Source organism: Periophthalmus magnuspinnatus, chromosome 11 (assembly GCF_009829125.3).
Source record: "Periophthalmus magnuspinnatus isolate fPerMag1 chromosome 11, fPerMag1.2.pri, whole genome shotgun sequence".
In the NCBI taxonomy this organism is placed as follows: domain Eukaryota; kingdom Metazoa; phylum Chordata; class Actinopteri; order Gobiiformes; family Gobiidae; genus Periophthalmus; species Periophthalmus magnuspinnatus.
The window spans coordinates 26,056,058-26,071,910 of NC_047136.2; the positions used below are offsets into that span (position 1 = coordinate 26,056,058).

The window sequence follows — 15,853 nt, forward strand, 5'->3', positions numbered from 1 at the left end:
AAAGAAGACATCTGCATTTTGTGATAGTATGCACATGTGGAGATTTTTATTTTACAGTGTTCAGTGTAAAAGAGTTTAGTAAAAGAAACACATCCAGTGACTTCGATAGAATCCCAATATCTGTCATATGATAAAAAAAGTATGACAGATGTTCACTAATGTTGTTAAGCTGGTGTACAAGTTTACCACAGCTGAATATCTTTACACTGTGTACAGTTTATATACAAATATAAACAAATAGGAGGACGTAATTTTAGGGACAGTGCTACAGCAATGGGGCTATTAATGGAGGCACATATACAGCCACAATGTCAAATGTCAACATTTAGGAAAAGTCATAGAAAAGGTCCCCAAAGATCCAGTATGCTCCTCTTTTAAATAGAATGCACATAACATTGCTAGGAGATGTCTGTGTAAAACCTCAGTCGTCCAGGTCTGATCCATAGCAAAAGACGAGGTTAAATCTGTCAACTGGACAAATCATTGTAGAAGTGAAGACATTTCGCTGCTCATCCAAGCCACTTCTTCAGTTCTGGTCAGATTGCTGGTGGACACTGACTTATATAGGTGGTTAGCCCCTCCCCTCAGATAGATACAAGGCAGTGTCCACCAGCAATCTGACCAAAACTGAAGAAGTGCCTTGGGTGAGCAGCGAAACGTCTTCATTCCTACAACAATTTGTCCAGTTGACAGATTTAACTTCGTCTTTTGCTTCACATTGCTGGGCTATTTGTTCAATGCCAAATTTGGGGACTCAGGCTCCATCGAAGAATTGTAATCTGTTTAAACTGTATTTGTACGTTTTCCTGACACATTCTTAGTCAGGTGACAATGTGAGCTTGTATAAAACAGGTGTGAAGAAGGGCTCGACCCTCGAAAAATCTCACTGTGGTGCTAATAAAATGATGAGACATTTGGGAGCTCCAAAGAAATGCGGTGCGGATGTGTTTATTCTTTTTCTACAATACCTGGACTTAACTTTTATGTGATGTGCATGTCACTATCTACACAGAAAAACTGATACGTGACATTTTTAAACCCTACACGTATGACCTGGAGTCTGATTCTTTTTCCATTAACCAAGTACAGAGCAAAGGGAAGCAGCAGAGGGTAGGTGAATACAGCACTCAAGCCCTGAATGCAGAATACAAGATTAGTCAAAATGGGATGGGGTATGTCGAGCTCGCGTGGAGTCTGAAAGATACAAATTCAATGTGATTAAATGATTCATGTATTAATTATAATGGCTCAGATTTATACGCACTTTAAAAGCATCTCTATGGTGCTTTACTTTATTTAATTATTCATTTGCTCCTCAGTCACACTTGAACTACTGAACACAGTTACATAGGCATAGGCAGGTGTCTTGCCCAAGGACACAATGACTGCAGGAAATACTGGAGACAGGCTGGCTACAGGGATTGACTAACTTTTAAATTATTGTGGGGAAAAAATGCAGAAAACATGTTTAAACTTAACCTTTAACCTTTAAATTAAACATATACATCTCCATAAAGACAAGCAGATGACACCACAGGCCAAGTTACGGGTCTATAGGTCAGATCTATGGAGAGGCGAACCCACTCAGAGTAAGAATGTATGTTTTTCAAGGTACTTTTAGCAGTTTAAACACTTAATATAAAATTGAAAGATAAGTTCAATGCCATACTGTGGAACATACCAGAGAAAGCAATAACAAAACTGACACAAGCATACACTCAAAAGTTACATAACGAACCTTTATCATTGTGTTAGTTATTTGTGGAAATTTTGTTGCTGAATTCTTCCTTAATGACAAATTTCAGTTTCACCCATTAATAACTTATTTTCTTCAAAACTCAAAAATGGAAGTTCAACTTTAACTTGAAACACGAGTGGAGCTTTCAGCTGAAGATGAATGAAAAACCTTCAGACCATCTCAATCTCAGGGTGTAAAAAAGACATCAGATCCAGTCACCTTGTGTTGTTAAAGGTTATTGTCAGGCAGTGAATGGGCTTGTATAAGAGAAGGCTCATTCATCTTACAGGCCGCCATCAATAACTATTATGGGATGTCTGACCCAGAGAAATGTAATGACACAAGAAACTGAACTGTGTATGCAATCCATTTTCTTATGAAATGCGATAAACTAGGACAAAACTATTTTTGGTTCATATGTAATTACTGTATTTTCCAGACTATAAGTCTCACTTTTTTTCATAATTTGTCCGGGGGTGTGACTTATACTCAGATGCGTCTTATATGTGAAATCATTAAAATATATAATTTCATACCTTTGTTATTGTCACACTGACACTCTAGACTTGTACCAGTATAAAAGCCATCTCTGGAGCAGTGTTTCATCTACTTCCAGAGCAGGCAGAGTTGTTCAGAAGTGACCCGAGGATGAAGAATTCAATGGATTTAGTGATTTGGAGTGAAATCCAGAGTAAACTTGTTGCTTGTTTTTTATGCTTTATTTATCTGATTAATGGTTAATATCTCACATTAACAGACCAGACACGTGTTCAGTTCTTATGCTTCATGTAGCTGAATAAATATAAATGTGTTACATTAGCGTGTTGTACTGATATTCAGCCTGTTGTTCTCTATTTTATTGTTATTATAATTTGCTTTTAAAGATAAAATGTCTGTTCTTGGTCTCGGATTTTGTAAAATAAAGTTCAACAAAAAATGTGACTTATAGTCCAATGCGACTTATATATGTTGTTTGTTTTTTTCATTATTACACATTTTTTTGCTGGTGCGACTTATACTCCGGAGTGACGTGTATTCAGGAAAATACAGAACTATTTTTCTGAAAAACTTTTGAATAGGTGCACTCTGTAACTTTTCTGGTGACGTCACCTGTTCCTAATAGAGCTTTTATTGCTTTGCATACATAGACTGTATATTTAAATGGACATAGCTAACCTGCTAGCCGCTGCGTTCAAAATAGGAAGTGATGGGTGCCCTTCCAACTCAGTCGACTCTGGCTCCAATTCACTTTCTATTGAGAAACTGTGTCCCCTCTCTCTGTAACTGCTGCTGTCAGGTTCGTCATTTTGGTCTTAAAATGTTCACCCATAAATCATGATATGAGCATTAATAACAGACAAAAACACTTTCCCCGTGGTCACACCTGTTAGCATTAGCAGAAGGTTTGATTAACAGCATTACTAAGCACCCGCTCCCTGCTAAACCAGCGGCAGGTGGGAAAAGGCATTACTTTCAAGAGCATCGCTCCGGATTGGCTCTTTGGTTGCTATGCTACTTGCAGTCAGAATTCCAAATAAGGAACTCTGCTCCAAATTGGCCCCTATAACTGTTCTAGCCTCGATGAGTTTCATTTGGAACCGAACGCTGTGGGTGATGTCACACTCCCTTAGTCCACTTCTTTATGCAGTCTATGGGAACACTTTATAGTAACTACACTTTAATTAGCCTAATTCACCACAACTACATGTGATTGATAATGAAAAAATAGTTTATTAAAAGGATTCAGGCTTAGTAACTATTTAATTAATAGCCTAAGTAACTGATTTAAGACTTTGTCCATGTTTTTTGGCTATTATGGTGTAGTTAGTTACAGGTTAGGACTGTGGAGAGGTCACAAAACTAATTTAAAGTTCAGTTAAACACAGCTACAGAACATTTTAGTATAAGCCCCAGAGTATTTATACTTTTAATAAACGCAAGTGAGTAAAGAGAAGTGGGTGGGGACAGGGAGTAGGTGAAAACAGACATTTTTTAAGCATTCAAGCCCTGAGTGCAGGACAATTATTCAAACATGTATCAATGTATATAAGTTAATGGTAAAGGGACACCACTAGAACATGATAACGCTCATTTAAGTAGATTTTGCCCATTGTGTCCCCTTTAATGCCATACCAAATAAAATATTTCCATGGTGACGAACCCCTCAGAGGTAAAGTTACACAGTGCAAATTGTCAAATCCTGTTATCTCTGACAAGGTTGGCTCTGAAAACACATGCCTGCAGATTAGCACGCCCTTAAGACTTAAATTGATGAAAGGAGGATGTGGTGAAGTTATGCCATGACATAACCAGGTTTTTGCCAACAACATGTGGTCCTAATTCCAAGTATTTAACAATCTCTGGTTCTCATTTTATCAGCGGCTGCCCAGGAAAAATATGTTGTGTGTATTTGGGTACATTATTTTGAGTCTGGGAGCTCGATGTGTGCATGGTTCAACTCTTATAAAACAAGAGAGTTGCCTTTCCTTCCTTTTCCAATAAATGTGATTTTTAAATAACTTCATATGTGCCCGAGTATCTATATTTGTCCTGCTTGTTGACCAACTGGGACTGGGCCACGATATACAAAATTAACTTTGTGAGGAGATGTATTTAGAGGTGTGGGCAAACTGATGTCTAAACTTTAACTTTAATTAGAGGCACAATTTGGTCTTATTTCAAGTATGCTGAGGGGGATATAACATTGGGTGCAATATTGTAATGATGTTGAAAAGGTGTAACATTGAGCGGTGTGAGTTCTGTCTTTTCCTCCTGTCCCTCACTGTCGTTTTTTTGCATTTTCATTGGCTGTGGCACGCTGAGAATGGCTCGAGTTTTAAGGCTTAAGCATTAAAGGAGCACTAGGTCTTTCCGTGGAGATTAGAGATTTGCCTGCCTGTTCCCTAAAATGGCATACATTTGGAGTATGTATCACCATGGAGACAAGTAACTCCACGAAATGAAGTATTTTTTGGCAGTAAAAATTGGTAATTGAACAAAATGAAAGAAATAAGTTTATACCATACTGTGAAACATTACAGGAAATGCAATAATCCCTCTATAGCACATGTGTCAAACTCAAGGCCCGCGTGCCAAATGTGGCCCTCCACATCATTTTATGTGGCCCTCGACAGGGTAAATTAAAAGGTATGATGGTCTTAAAATGTCATTTCATCAGTTTCATCAGGAGACAAGTAGTTACACAGACATATATTTTACACATTTGCAAATACATATGTAATATTTGTAACTTGAAGAAGTAGAAGTTGTTCTGATGTTGTATATATTTTTAATTATAATAGCTATATTTCAACTTTTTTATATTATTGTTATTCAGTGTTTTTGTGTTGCACTTTATCACCGAAGCAAGTTCCTAGTTTGTGAGTTGTGTTCACTGACAATGGCAATAAATGTCTTCTGATTCTGAAGTAATGAATACAGAAACAGTTAAGTAACAATTTTTTAAAAAGTACCGGTAGTTATTTTACATTTGGCCCTTTGACGGCAGCCATTTTGCTGATGTGGCCTTCGGTGAAAATGTGTTTGACACCCTTGCTCTATAGGAACAAGGAGGTGACAAATCCTCCATCAGAAAACTTCACTTATACTTCATTGTGCTTCACTGCAGCTTTTACTGTAGCCACAGCCGCCCTGGGGTAGACTGTAAGACTGCAAGACTGTAAGACTGCCTTTCTGTGCCATCAGCCTCCAGCCTCCAACCAATCATAGTAGGCAAGATGGGGGTTTACAATGAGCTAATGTTTTATTATTGAGCAGGTAAAATGAATGAATGGCTGAGTACAGTTATGAAGTTAATAGTTTTGTCCCTTCCTCATGTAAAAGTGCTGATAGAATATGAATTAAGTACAAATAAAATGTACTTGCTATGGAACAAACACAACTACTTTTTTTCTTTCCATATACTGTAAATGTATGTATTCGTACATGTATCCAATTACTGCCCACTACTAAAACCAAATGGATACTGTGATGCTTCTTTCTATCTTTTTTTTTTTACATGTTTACATTCACAGCTACTTACCAGTCTCACCTTTGATTGCGTACTATCCCGGCGGTCTTGGGTGTTTGCCTGCGAGTGTTGGGACCCACGGGAGGTCGCTTTAGGGGACTGGGCTATTCTTGTGAGAAGGCACCTAGGAGGAGGAGGAGGCCCCAGCCCCTCTGAGGAGCTGCTGACATGACAACCCGGAGAGGAGCAGGCCGACACAGGCACGGGGGAGCGGGACGAGGGGGGCGGAGACGGCTCTTTTTCTGGAGGTTGGGGGGAGCCTGTGCAGAGGGCGGTGGGCTGGAATCGTCTCCGGGCGAACAGAGCCCTTCTGACGCTTGCCGAGGTCCTTTGGGAGCTGTCTCGGTGGGTGAGGGCGGGGGTGGAGGTGAGGGGAGAGACAGCAGAGGGTCCTTTTTCTTCATCGCAACGGGTGTCACTGTCCTTGGTGATTTGAGTCTCGGGTTGTACGGGTTTGTCTGTGTCGGTGCATTGGAGGTTTGGGTTATTATGGAGCGGTTTTGGGCAGTCAGCGGGATAGGGCTCTGGAACTGGAAGAAAGAAGTGTCAGATATTTCACGAGTAGTTATGGATGAATCACTACCAAAATATCAATATATATTAATATTGACTGAGGTAACGAAAAGTATCGATTCTCACGCAAAAATACTGATACTTGCAATCAAATAAATCAATCAGTCAAATAAAAACATGTGTAAATAACTGTAAATTGATATAAATATTCAGTTTATCTTGACATTGTTCACTTCAAGCTGGGGTGAGGCGAAGATATTAATATCCTCTATCCGCCAAAGTAATGTATTACAATATGTTATAGTAGAAGAGTTTCAATGAATTTTAATATAAAGCTCATTAGTATCGAATCAGTATTGTGATTCGATACTAATGAGCTTGTCCTCTAACTTAATTGGCCTCAAAAAGTATGGACAATCAGTATACTACATTAAAAATAGTCTGACCTCTGTTTATTCATTTGAGGTTGCAACAATTAACCCTGGGAATTGCGATTTGGCAGATTTTTATGCCAGATGCCCTTCCTTTTACAAATTTGCAAACCATTATGTTATTTTATACTATAGCATTAATGTAAGTGTCACGCCCAAGTATACCTGACAGTATATAATGCACATTATATGAGATTTTAACCAGTGACCCTTTGTTTGGGTGGCACATACTAAACCCACAGTGCCACAGCTATTTACAATTTCAGAAAAAAACGTAAAATTCAAATAATATAATGTAATGTAATGAGTCAGTTGCTCTTCTACCGACATATTTTGGAAGCTAAAAAAATATATTTGTACCTGTGTGTTTGTCATCCAAGTCACAGGAGGTTTCTTCAGCAGCCTTCAGTATTTCATATTTGGTGTGACTTTCTGAAATACAGCAGAGACATGGCACCGTTTTATTTATTTTCAAATGCGTTTTCAAATAACACTCACATGAGCTCGTTTGAGTCTGGTTTTAAACCTCGCTGATGTCCATCCCTCACCTCCTGATGTGACAGCTGTACTGGAGTGTATACTGTATGTATCCTGGGCACCTGAGTCTCGGGTGCTCCCCGGCTGCACACTGGAGTCTTTATGGTCGACTGGGCTCTCCTTTGGTCCACGGCCGCACTTTTCATTTGATCTGTCGGGAGTGGAGTGAAGGGTGAAGTTAAAGGCACTGTACCTAATTATAACTGTCTTAAATATGTGGAAAACAGAACTAGTACCATTTTAACATTTTGGAGTTATTCATTACTTACCCTGTGCATTCTGAGCATTCTCATTATTCACCGTGATAAACGCTTTGCACAACTTCTTGAGCTGAGTTGTGCCATCACATTAACACTAATAACAACATGCTAACAGAGCACTTCCTGATTCTCAGAGGATAAAGATATATATATATGTATATATGTATATATATATATATATATATATATATATATATATATATATATATATATATATATATATATATATATTATATATATATATGTATATATATATATATATATATATATATATATATATATATATGCAGACCAGAGGTGTGTGGTACTCAGTCAAGAAATTTTTTTAGCAGATTTGTGCATTATTTAATGTTTTGTACTTCCAATTACATCAACTCTAAATTATAAATCAGATGTTATTACTCTTTACATTACTCTTACTTGAGCAGTACTTTTATCAAACACCTTTTTACTCTTAGTTGAGTAATTTCTTGAATATCTACTTTGTACTTCTACTTGAGTAATATTACTTTTGGCTACTCTAATCACCTCTGATGCAGACAGTACATAGCAGTCTCATTTTGACTTCAAGATCTACTTATACAGCCACTTTAAGTCCAGAGTGATGTGCGGATGTGGCCCCGTGACGATGCTAGTTGTAATTGCTAGCTGTAATGAATGGTCTCCCGGAGTTGAGTGACGGCCTGCGGGCCCGTGAGCACCTGTAAGCGGCTTTCAGAGCCTGTGTTTGTCTAATGCTGCGGGCCTGTCTGTTTGGCCTGCGCTGCACTGTGAGCTCACACTGTGGCAGCTGGGCCTCCGTTTACACCCAAGGGCCCCTCAGCAAGGCACCCACTTCATCTCGAACAGAGCAGCTTTCATAGGACAAGACTCTGAGCCCCTTCACGAGCTCACGCCACCAGCCAGTCCAAACAGGGGAGCCTACCATGTGGCCCAAGGTCCCGGGGTTTGCAGTGGTCGGCCAATAAAAACATGGCAGAGAGGGAGGGAAACCCGGGCCCAGACCAGCTGCTGCTCCAAATAAGCATGAAAAAACACCCAAAGTGAAAACATCGTCGTACGACAAACAATCAATCTGATTATAATCTGTTTTGATTTCTATTTCCATTACAGGCCTCATGGCTGGGCAGACTCACCAAAGATCATAAACACGTCAAGTTATAGAACAAGTTGGACGACTTAAGCGTACAGGGAGAAACCAAAAAATTGCTAGCCTATACAAGAGCTCAATAATATTGGAAAAATATTTGCTACCTACCTGATAGATACTATGGTTGTGATAAGATTTGCATTTTTGTTAAATATGAGAAGAATCCCAAGCGTTTCAGAAAATGCATCTGAAAAGTCTTATGCTCTGAGCTGCCTAAATGAGGGAATTTGGTAAATGCGACCACTTAAAATTGTAATTTATCTTGAATCCCTACTACTTAGATTTAGCTCATAACTCTTGTACACATTTATAAGATTTCTTTTGGGGCTCTTCTTGACTAGTTAGTAAATGAAGAGCTTTTCCCAATTTTCAGAGGTCAAAGAGCAGCACAGTAAGGCTAAAACAACACCAGGATAACAGTGCACTTCCTGATACTTTTCGGTCTCCTTTTGACCCTATACGAGCTGATTTTACAATATCCTAAATATTTACAGGCAATAACAATTTTGATCAAGAACAAAAAAAAAAAAAAAAGTTTTTGATTTTAGTATTTGCTTATGTCAGCCCTGGCCTGCTCCTCACTCGTTTCTCCAGTGGCTTGAAGTAAGGCTCACTCACAAAGGAAAAATGTAGCTACAGCGACACTTATTTTCCTATACTGCACTGTACGCATAATATACGACCAGAAAAGTAATTGTGTTTGTTGATATCCTCTTCACATTAGATGCAGCTAGCTAATCAGCCCTACTTTCATTCACAATGGGCAGCTTACTTTTGGAGGGTGGGTGGCTGTTCAAGTAACCCACACTTGTTTTGTAATGTCCCGTTCCCTCTGTGATATTTGAATGTCAAATCGAAAGGAACTGGCCTCGTTTCAGCCGCCTCCCGCCTCTGACTGTCTGAGCGCGGAGAGACAGACTGAGCAGACGGACGGAGAGAGGGAGCGAGGGATGACTCAGTCCTTAAGGGAAGGCTGTGCGAAGTGTCAAAATGAGTCACAACTAGAGTTTTGTTCACACGTTTACCCTCCCAAACCCAAAAGAGTCACGAAGATGGCACCCTCCTCTCCACACCGTTTATTTCTGATCTGTATCGCACTTCGGTCTCGCCTCCCCGCAGAGCTGTCTCCTCTTTCATGTGAAACGAAATGCCAGCAGGAGAAAATTAGAGCTAGGATCTACCTTGTTTAAAATGGGTTTTATCATAACAAGGAAGTACTGTCTGTAACTATTTATTATCACTGACCACATTGCCTTACACACCAAAGTTATTTTTTATTATTTTCAGTGTGAAAATGACAATATTATGGGTAAATATAAAGACAATACTGATACATATGTACTATTATCCCGTAAACACTATAATAGCAATAAGACAATATGATTTTCTGGAGATTTTTTTTTTTTTTTTTTCAATTCATAAAACTGTATAAAGAAGTGGACTAAGATGTTTGGCTCCAGTCAAATGAAGCTCATCGAAGCTAGAAGTTATGAGGACGGATTTTGAGTTGCATGTTTGCACTTACGACTGTGAGTGTCATAGCAACCAAAGAGCCAATCCGGAGCAAGGCTGTTGAAAGTAATCCCCTTCTCGCCCGCACCGCTGGTTTAGCCGGGAGCGGACGCTTAGCAACACTGTCAATCAAACCTGTTGCTAATGCTACAGGAAGCCACCTCGGGCAAAGAAGGCGCCTGATTTGTCTGTTATTAATGTTCATATCTTGAGTTATGGACACAATAGCAAAATAAAAACACCAGGATCATGTAGATCGGGTTAATACGAACATTTTAAGAACAAAATGACGAGGCTCACTGCAGCCGTTACGGAGAGAGGGCGACGGTTTTCTAATGTAAACTGAATTGAAGCCTGTCAATGGAGCCCGAAGTGTGCCCGTGATCACTTTACACTTTACACATTACAGTGTAGAAATATTACTTAATATCTTTGTAACTTTGACAATTCAACATTATTATTATTATTTCTTTTCTTTTTTTTTATCAGGTTACCTTTTCATGTTTTTTTTGTTTTTTTTATATTACCCACCTCAAAACGTGGTTCTCACTATTGTTTACCTAAATGAACATAATTTGATCACAGTTTGATATTTACCTTATTTTAGCCATCCTTGTTTCCTCTACTATCTTCTCCTCAGGTGGCTTGTTTAAGTTGTCCACGGTGACTGGCTGATGTTCTTTGCTGTGATCTGTACACGCTGTCTTGAGGTAAATCTATTAAAAAATAATAATAATAAAATTAAACAGTTTTTTGGTCATAAAAAATACTTCATGAATAATAATATTTAAGATGAGAAGTAACTTTTTTAACACTTTATTTTAGGGTACACTCATTTGCATGTACTCTGCTAATTTGCATACTTGTACATGGTTAATGTGGTGAAAATGTCTATTATTTGCTACTTATTATGTTTTATTCAGGGTTTTTTTTTATTATTTATTAACTTTTACAGTACAAAAAAGTACAAAAGTACAAAAATGTCTTAACATCATACAAATAAACAGTAACAGAGAATTTATAAATAGTGTTAGTTAATGTCTAGCATTTTTATTAGCATAAAACTAGGTTATACAGAATAAGAATAACAATAATTAACATGAACATCATTAGTCACTTACATATATGCAAATTGGCTGCTATTTAGATGATAAAGCTGAGGACCCTGATTTTTACACAGTAAAGAATTGAGTAGACATTTTAATGTGTCTACCTCTTTAAGTCAATATTCTCAAACTTTAACATTTTCAGACCAGGAATTAAAATGGGATGGACCACCTAAGCGCAGCAAACCAAAGAGCGGCTTTCAGTGTTTACTTCCGAGCTGATGAGAAATAAAATTACTTTATTACTAGTTACTCACAGTGCACTATGGTTTCATTTGATCACAGTGCTGCTTTTACATTATACATTTTAGCTTAAAAAAATAAAAATAAAATAAAAATTACTTATTTATAAAAAAGTTGGACACCCCAGATCGAATAAGCGTACCCTAAAATAAAGTGCTACCACAACATGTAATTACCTCTGGTGACCTGGGTCTGTGTTCCTCCTTTGCCTCGTCACTTGGAGCAGACATGGAAGAGGTAGTGTAGATGGTTGGGCTGAGCCTTTGCTTACAGTGCACCAGAGACAGGGCTGTCTTGCTGGACAGTCCTGGGGGGTTGGGGTCATAGCCACTGGTCGACCAAGAAGAATACACTGAGGGCTTCTCTTCGTCGAGAGCTGCAGGGTTTGGTTTTACATAGTTCAAATAGCACCAGCTGTTACAGGTACTAGACAATAAAGTAGGGTAAGGAGGTCCGGCTTGGGAGACTGGGGGGCATTCACTGGTTCGGCAAGATGGAGGTTCTGGATTGAGTTCTTGAGTGTCATGCACTTCATCCTCTTTCACTCTTTTCTGTTGTTGCTGTGATTCTGGAGATAATTCAATGCTATTAGAAGGAGAGAGCACGCGTTTGTTGCCTCCTGAACCTGAGGTTCTCAGTTCTCCAGACCAATCCGGGAGCTCAGGACTTGCTCTTCCATAGTTTAGACAGTCAACAGCGGACTGATCGATAGAGTGTGGCACTGCTGCATCGACCGCTTCCAAAGGTTTGGGGGAGGCGGCCTGGGACAGGGTGGTATAGATGGCGCATGCAGGGGTTAGGGTGTGTGTCTGGAAACGCACCACTACTGCTGCGGAGGTTATGGGTCGCACACGCTCCACACTGGATATGATCTGTGGTACGCTGGAGTGAGGCATGTGGCTGTGAGAAACCACTAAAGACTGTCGGGGTCCTGGGGGGATCTCCAGCTTCAGCCCTGTTGAGACAGGCAAGTAGTGGGCTCTGGCTGCTCCTGACAGTCCCTGTGTAGGGTTTGGGGTCAGGGAAGAGAGAGGATCTGTACAAACCTTTAAGGCCTCCTCTTTGAAAGGATTATCACACCCCACTACTTTATTAAGTTGTTCTGAGTTTTGTGTTAACTGTACATTTTGTTGCTTCCACTGATGGACAATCTCTATGCTTTTAGAGTATTGTGATATGGTTTCACCCTGTAAGGGTGAGCCAGGGGACTTGCTACAGTACACAGAGGTTGTTTGAGGGCTAAAGCTCACTTTTTCTGAAGTATGGACAGATGAGGATGGCAGGTCCTCTTCATCTGGATCTGTGACAGCAGTGTGCCTAATTAAAAGACATTTTCGCCTTTCTCTCCACCCAAGTGCAGAGCGTTCAGGGGATAGACTGCTGTAGTCAAACGACTTACTACGGGTCTCTGACATAGTAACATTCTGTGGCTGTAGGTCATGAGGTGCTTGTTCAGAGGCTGAGCGCCTCATCTCACGATGGGGGTGGACACCAGGCACTGTTAACATTTGAGGAGCTCTCGACCTTCTTGGAGACGTTAAGGTTTCTGACTCAAGTCTGTTTGACTCCTCAAAGGATGTGGAACGACTAGAAGCATATGATGCACTACTCTCCTGACTGGGACTGTGTGGTAAAGAAATGGACTCAAAACTGGATTCTCCTGAAGATTGGGCAGCCTCAGCCAATCTCAAACGTTTCTTCTTTGGAGGAAGTTTTTCAATAGGAAGTTGGGCAAGTGAAGAGCTTCTCTGTGGCCACTGGAACTCCTCAGACCTTTCTGAAGGTTTTGCAGGTGCTGAAGGGACATTTTCAGGGTTTGTGTGAGAGTCCTCTGTGACCAGTATTTCGGGCACCTGAACGCTGTGTTGACGCACCAGTTTTCGACTCAAAACTTTTCCTGACAATTCTGATTGCTTCTGTAAAATATCTGAATCTCTCTGAATTGGAGGATCTTTTGTTGGTTCAGTGCTTTGACTGTCTGACAGAGATTCTTGCTTTTCAAATGAACTTGTATGTTGAATCACAGAACAGGTTTGTGTGGGTCTTCTGGGGATCTCATAGCCTGCATTGCTTGTAAAGTTACACTGTTCAGATTCAGGACAGGAGGAAAGAGCTGTAGGCGATGCAGGGTCTTCAAGCTCAAAACTTTCGGCTTTTCTTCTCTTGCGCAGCGCCAATGCCCCTGGTCTGGCTGACTGGGTCATTATCTGGGAGCATTCCATCTGACTAATGACCACCTCATTTCTGGGGCGATGCACTAAACACAAGGTTTGTCGATGTTTTTTATAGCCTTCCCAATCCTTGCAGCCTGTGCCACAGGTCTCACATTCATACGGCTGGGGTTGACTCTGACTGTGGTCAGGCACAGTAGTCAGAGAATCACTGAAAAATGAGTGAGGACCTTCGGAATCGCCATCGATTGCTGGTTGCCTTCTCAGCATTCCATATCGGCGAGGTACCTGTGATTGAGAAGGTTCTCTTTCATCAAAAGACTGGCTGAGACGGAATTTATTTGCGGCCACAGGAGCAACATCAGTAGAAGTAGCTCCAGTTGGCATTGAGTGGCTTCTTAACAGAGGGGCAGATGTTTGACCAGGTTGATGCACATTTGGTGAATGGTGTTGGAATTTCTCACATGGTACTCCCATAGTGATTGACCCGCTGCTCTTATAGAGGAACTCTGCAGCTTTGGGGACCTGGAGAAGGGGTTCTTTTGGAGGTGAACTCTTTTGAGGGTCTGAATTCTTTCTTGACAATGAAAACCTCCTTGGCTTTACACTGTCAATTTTACTGGTGTCCACTACTGCCTCATTGATAGTAATGAGTTTGGTGATATGGTCGATGACTTGCTTCTTGGGCACTGTGAATGGCACACCTTTGTCCTCCTGACTTGGGGACTGCTGGTTATTCTGACGAGACATCCTTTGTAGGTGTCCAAGACGTCCATATTTGCCAAGAATGATTTCTGCATAACTTTTGGCACTTGTGTTTGGATAGATGTCCTGTTCAGTACTTTCAGAACGGGAAAAGTAGCCTGATTCAGTGCTTTCTTTACTGCCTAATATCAGAGACAGGTTCTTGTCATCAGTTGTGTCTTTGGGAGTCTCTACTCTTCCTCTACTAAGGCGCATGGCCAGTCTCTTCCGTACAGCATATGAATTATCCATTGCAGTAGTAGTAGTATCTTTGACCTGGTTTGTTTCGAGGTTTTTGATTGACGGAATAGTAGACGCTGATGGTAGATGTCTGGCTTCATCTTCTGACTCTGTGATTTGTTCCTCTGAGGGTCTACTGTCCCCCACAGTGAGCCCTGCCTTCACCCTGTGCGTATGTGATTTGCGGTGTTTGTAAAGGTTACTCTTAGTCTTAAAGGAGAAACCACATGGAGGGCAGGGGTAGGGCCGCTCTCCTGTGTGCGACCGAATATGCTTCTGCAGGACACTAGGCTTGGCACAGGCGCGGCCACAGTATGTGCACACATATTTACCAGGTTTCTGGGGTTTACGCTCGCGTTTCTGTTTAGGGGTACCCTCTTGTGTTTCTGCTTTGGATGAGTTGGCACCAGGTGTGGTCGCAGGGGAGTTTTCTGAAAGTGTTTTGGTTTCTTTCTGTTTGTGTTCGGGGATAGTGTCCGAGTCAATGCTCTGCCGCTGAGCCCTGAGACGTTTGCGTTCAGGTAACTGTCTTTTAGATTGTTTGGACTGCTGGGGTGCTCCATGAGAACTTTTCGAACAGTCACTTTGCTGCGGCTTTGAAGGAGATGGAGTTTGCACATGGGGAGAATCTTGTTCACTATGTTCTTGACCTCCGGATTGTTCCCCGGTTGTCAGGCTACTGCTCAAGGCCTCCATAAAATGTACAGAGAACCTCAGGGAGACTCGTGGGAAGCGTCTGCCTGTACCAGGCTATGGAGTTTGAACCAAAACATTAACTGAGAGAAATGTTGGTAGAAAAGGTAGAAAAGTCTTATTCATTTACTTCTGGTGACTTCTCATATTTCAAAGGTTCTTTTAGGGATATTACATTAGTGGCACACATATACTGAGGAGGACAGATGTATGATGTTGTAGATGTATCACATGTGTCATTGAAGAAATTGACCAAGGTGTCTCAAAGTGCCCCATCATAGTCAGTGGCTCAACTTGCTTGCTCTCAATTGACACACTGAATGTTTTCACTCCTCTCTGCAAGACCTGTGGAAACAAAGAAAAACATGTCAATATTTGCAGTAAAAGACTCTATGACTATTGATTTTACACATGGATTATTTATTACTTGAGTGTTTCATAACCATTGACTCTCAATGTGACATAACCATCTGCTTTAACAGTTC

The 15,853-nt window shown here is 40.5% G+C and overlaps 2 protein-coding genes across 2 annotated transcripts; both read right to left on the reverse strand.

Moving 5' to 3' along the window:
• Positions 1–5,872: 5,872 nt before the first annotated feature.
• Positions 5,873–7,146, reverse strand: LOC129456682 (uncharacterized). Its single transcript, XM_055225575.1, has 2 exons — positions 7,073–7,146; positions 5,873–6,298 (listed from the first exon to the last, which is right to left on the reverse strand). The coding sequence occupies exons 1-2, from the start codon at positions 7,085–7,087 to the stop codon at positions 5,873–5,875; spliced, it is 441 nt and encodes a 146-aa protein (XP_055081550.1). The 5' UTR covers positions 7,088–7,146.
• A 49-nt stretch (positions 7,147–7,195) lies between these two features.
• hivep3a (HIVEP zinc finger 3a) lies at positions 7,196–15,627 on the reverse strand. Its single transcript, XM_033974936.2, has 3 exons — positions 11,697–15,627; positions 10,769–10,887; positions 7,196–7,400 (listed from the first exon to the last, which is right to left on the reverse strand). Exons 1-3 carry the CDS (start codon positions 15,369–15,371, stop codon positions 7,196–7,198), a joined length of 3,999 nt encoding a protein of 1,332 aa, XP_033830827.2. The 5' UTR covers positions 15,372–15,627.
• Between the last annotated feature and the right edge of the window lie 226 nt (positions 15,628–15,853).

Coding starts and splice junctions, on each gene's coding strand:
- hivep3a (XM_033974936.2), bottom strand. CDS start 15,371: ATGGAGGCCTTGAGCAGTAGCCTGACAACCGGGGAACAATCCGGAGGT. Junction 10,888..11,696: donor ACAGACCCAGGTCACCAGAG/GTAATTACATGT, acceptor ATTTTTTAATAG/ATTTACCTCAAGACAGCGTG. Junction 7,401..10,768: donor ACAAGGATGGCTAAAATAAG/GTAAATATCAAA, acceptor CACTCCCGACAG/ATCAAATGAAAAGTGCGGCC.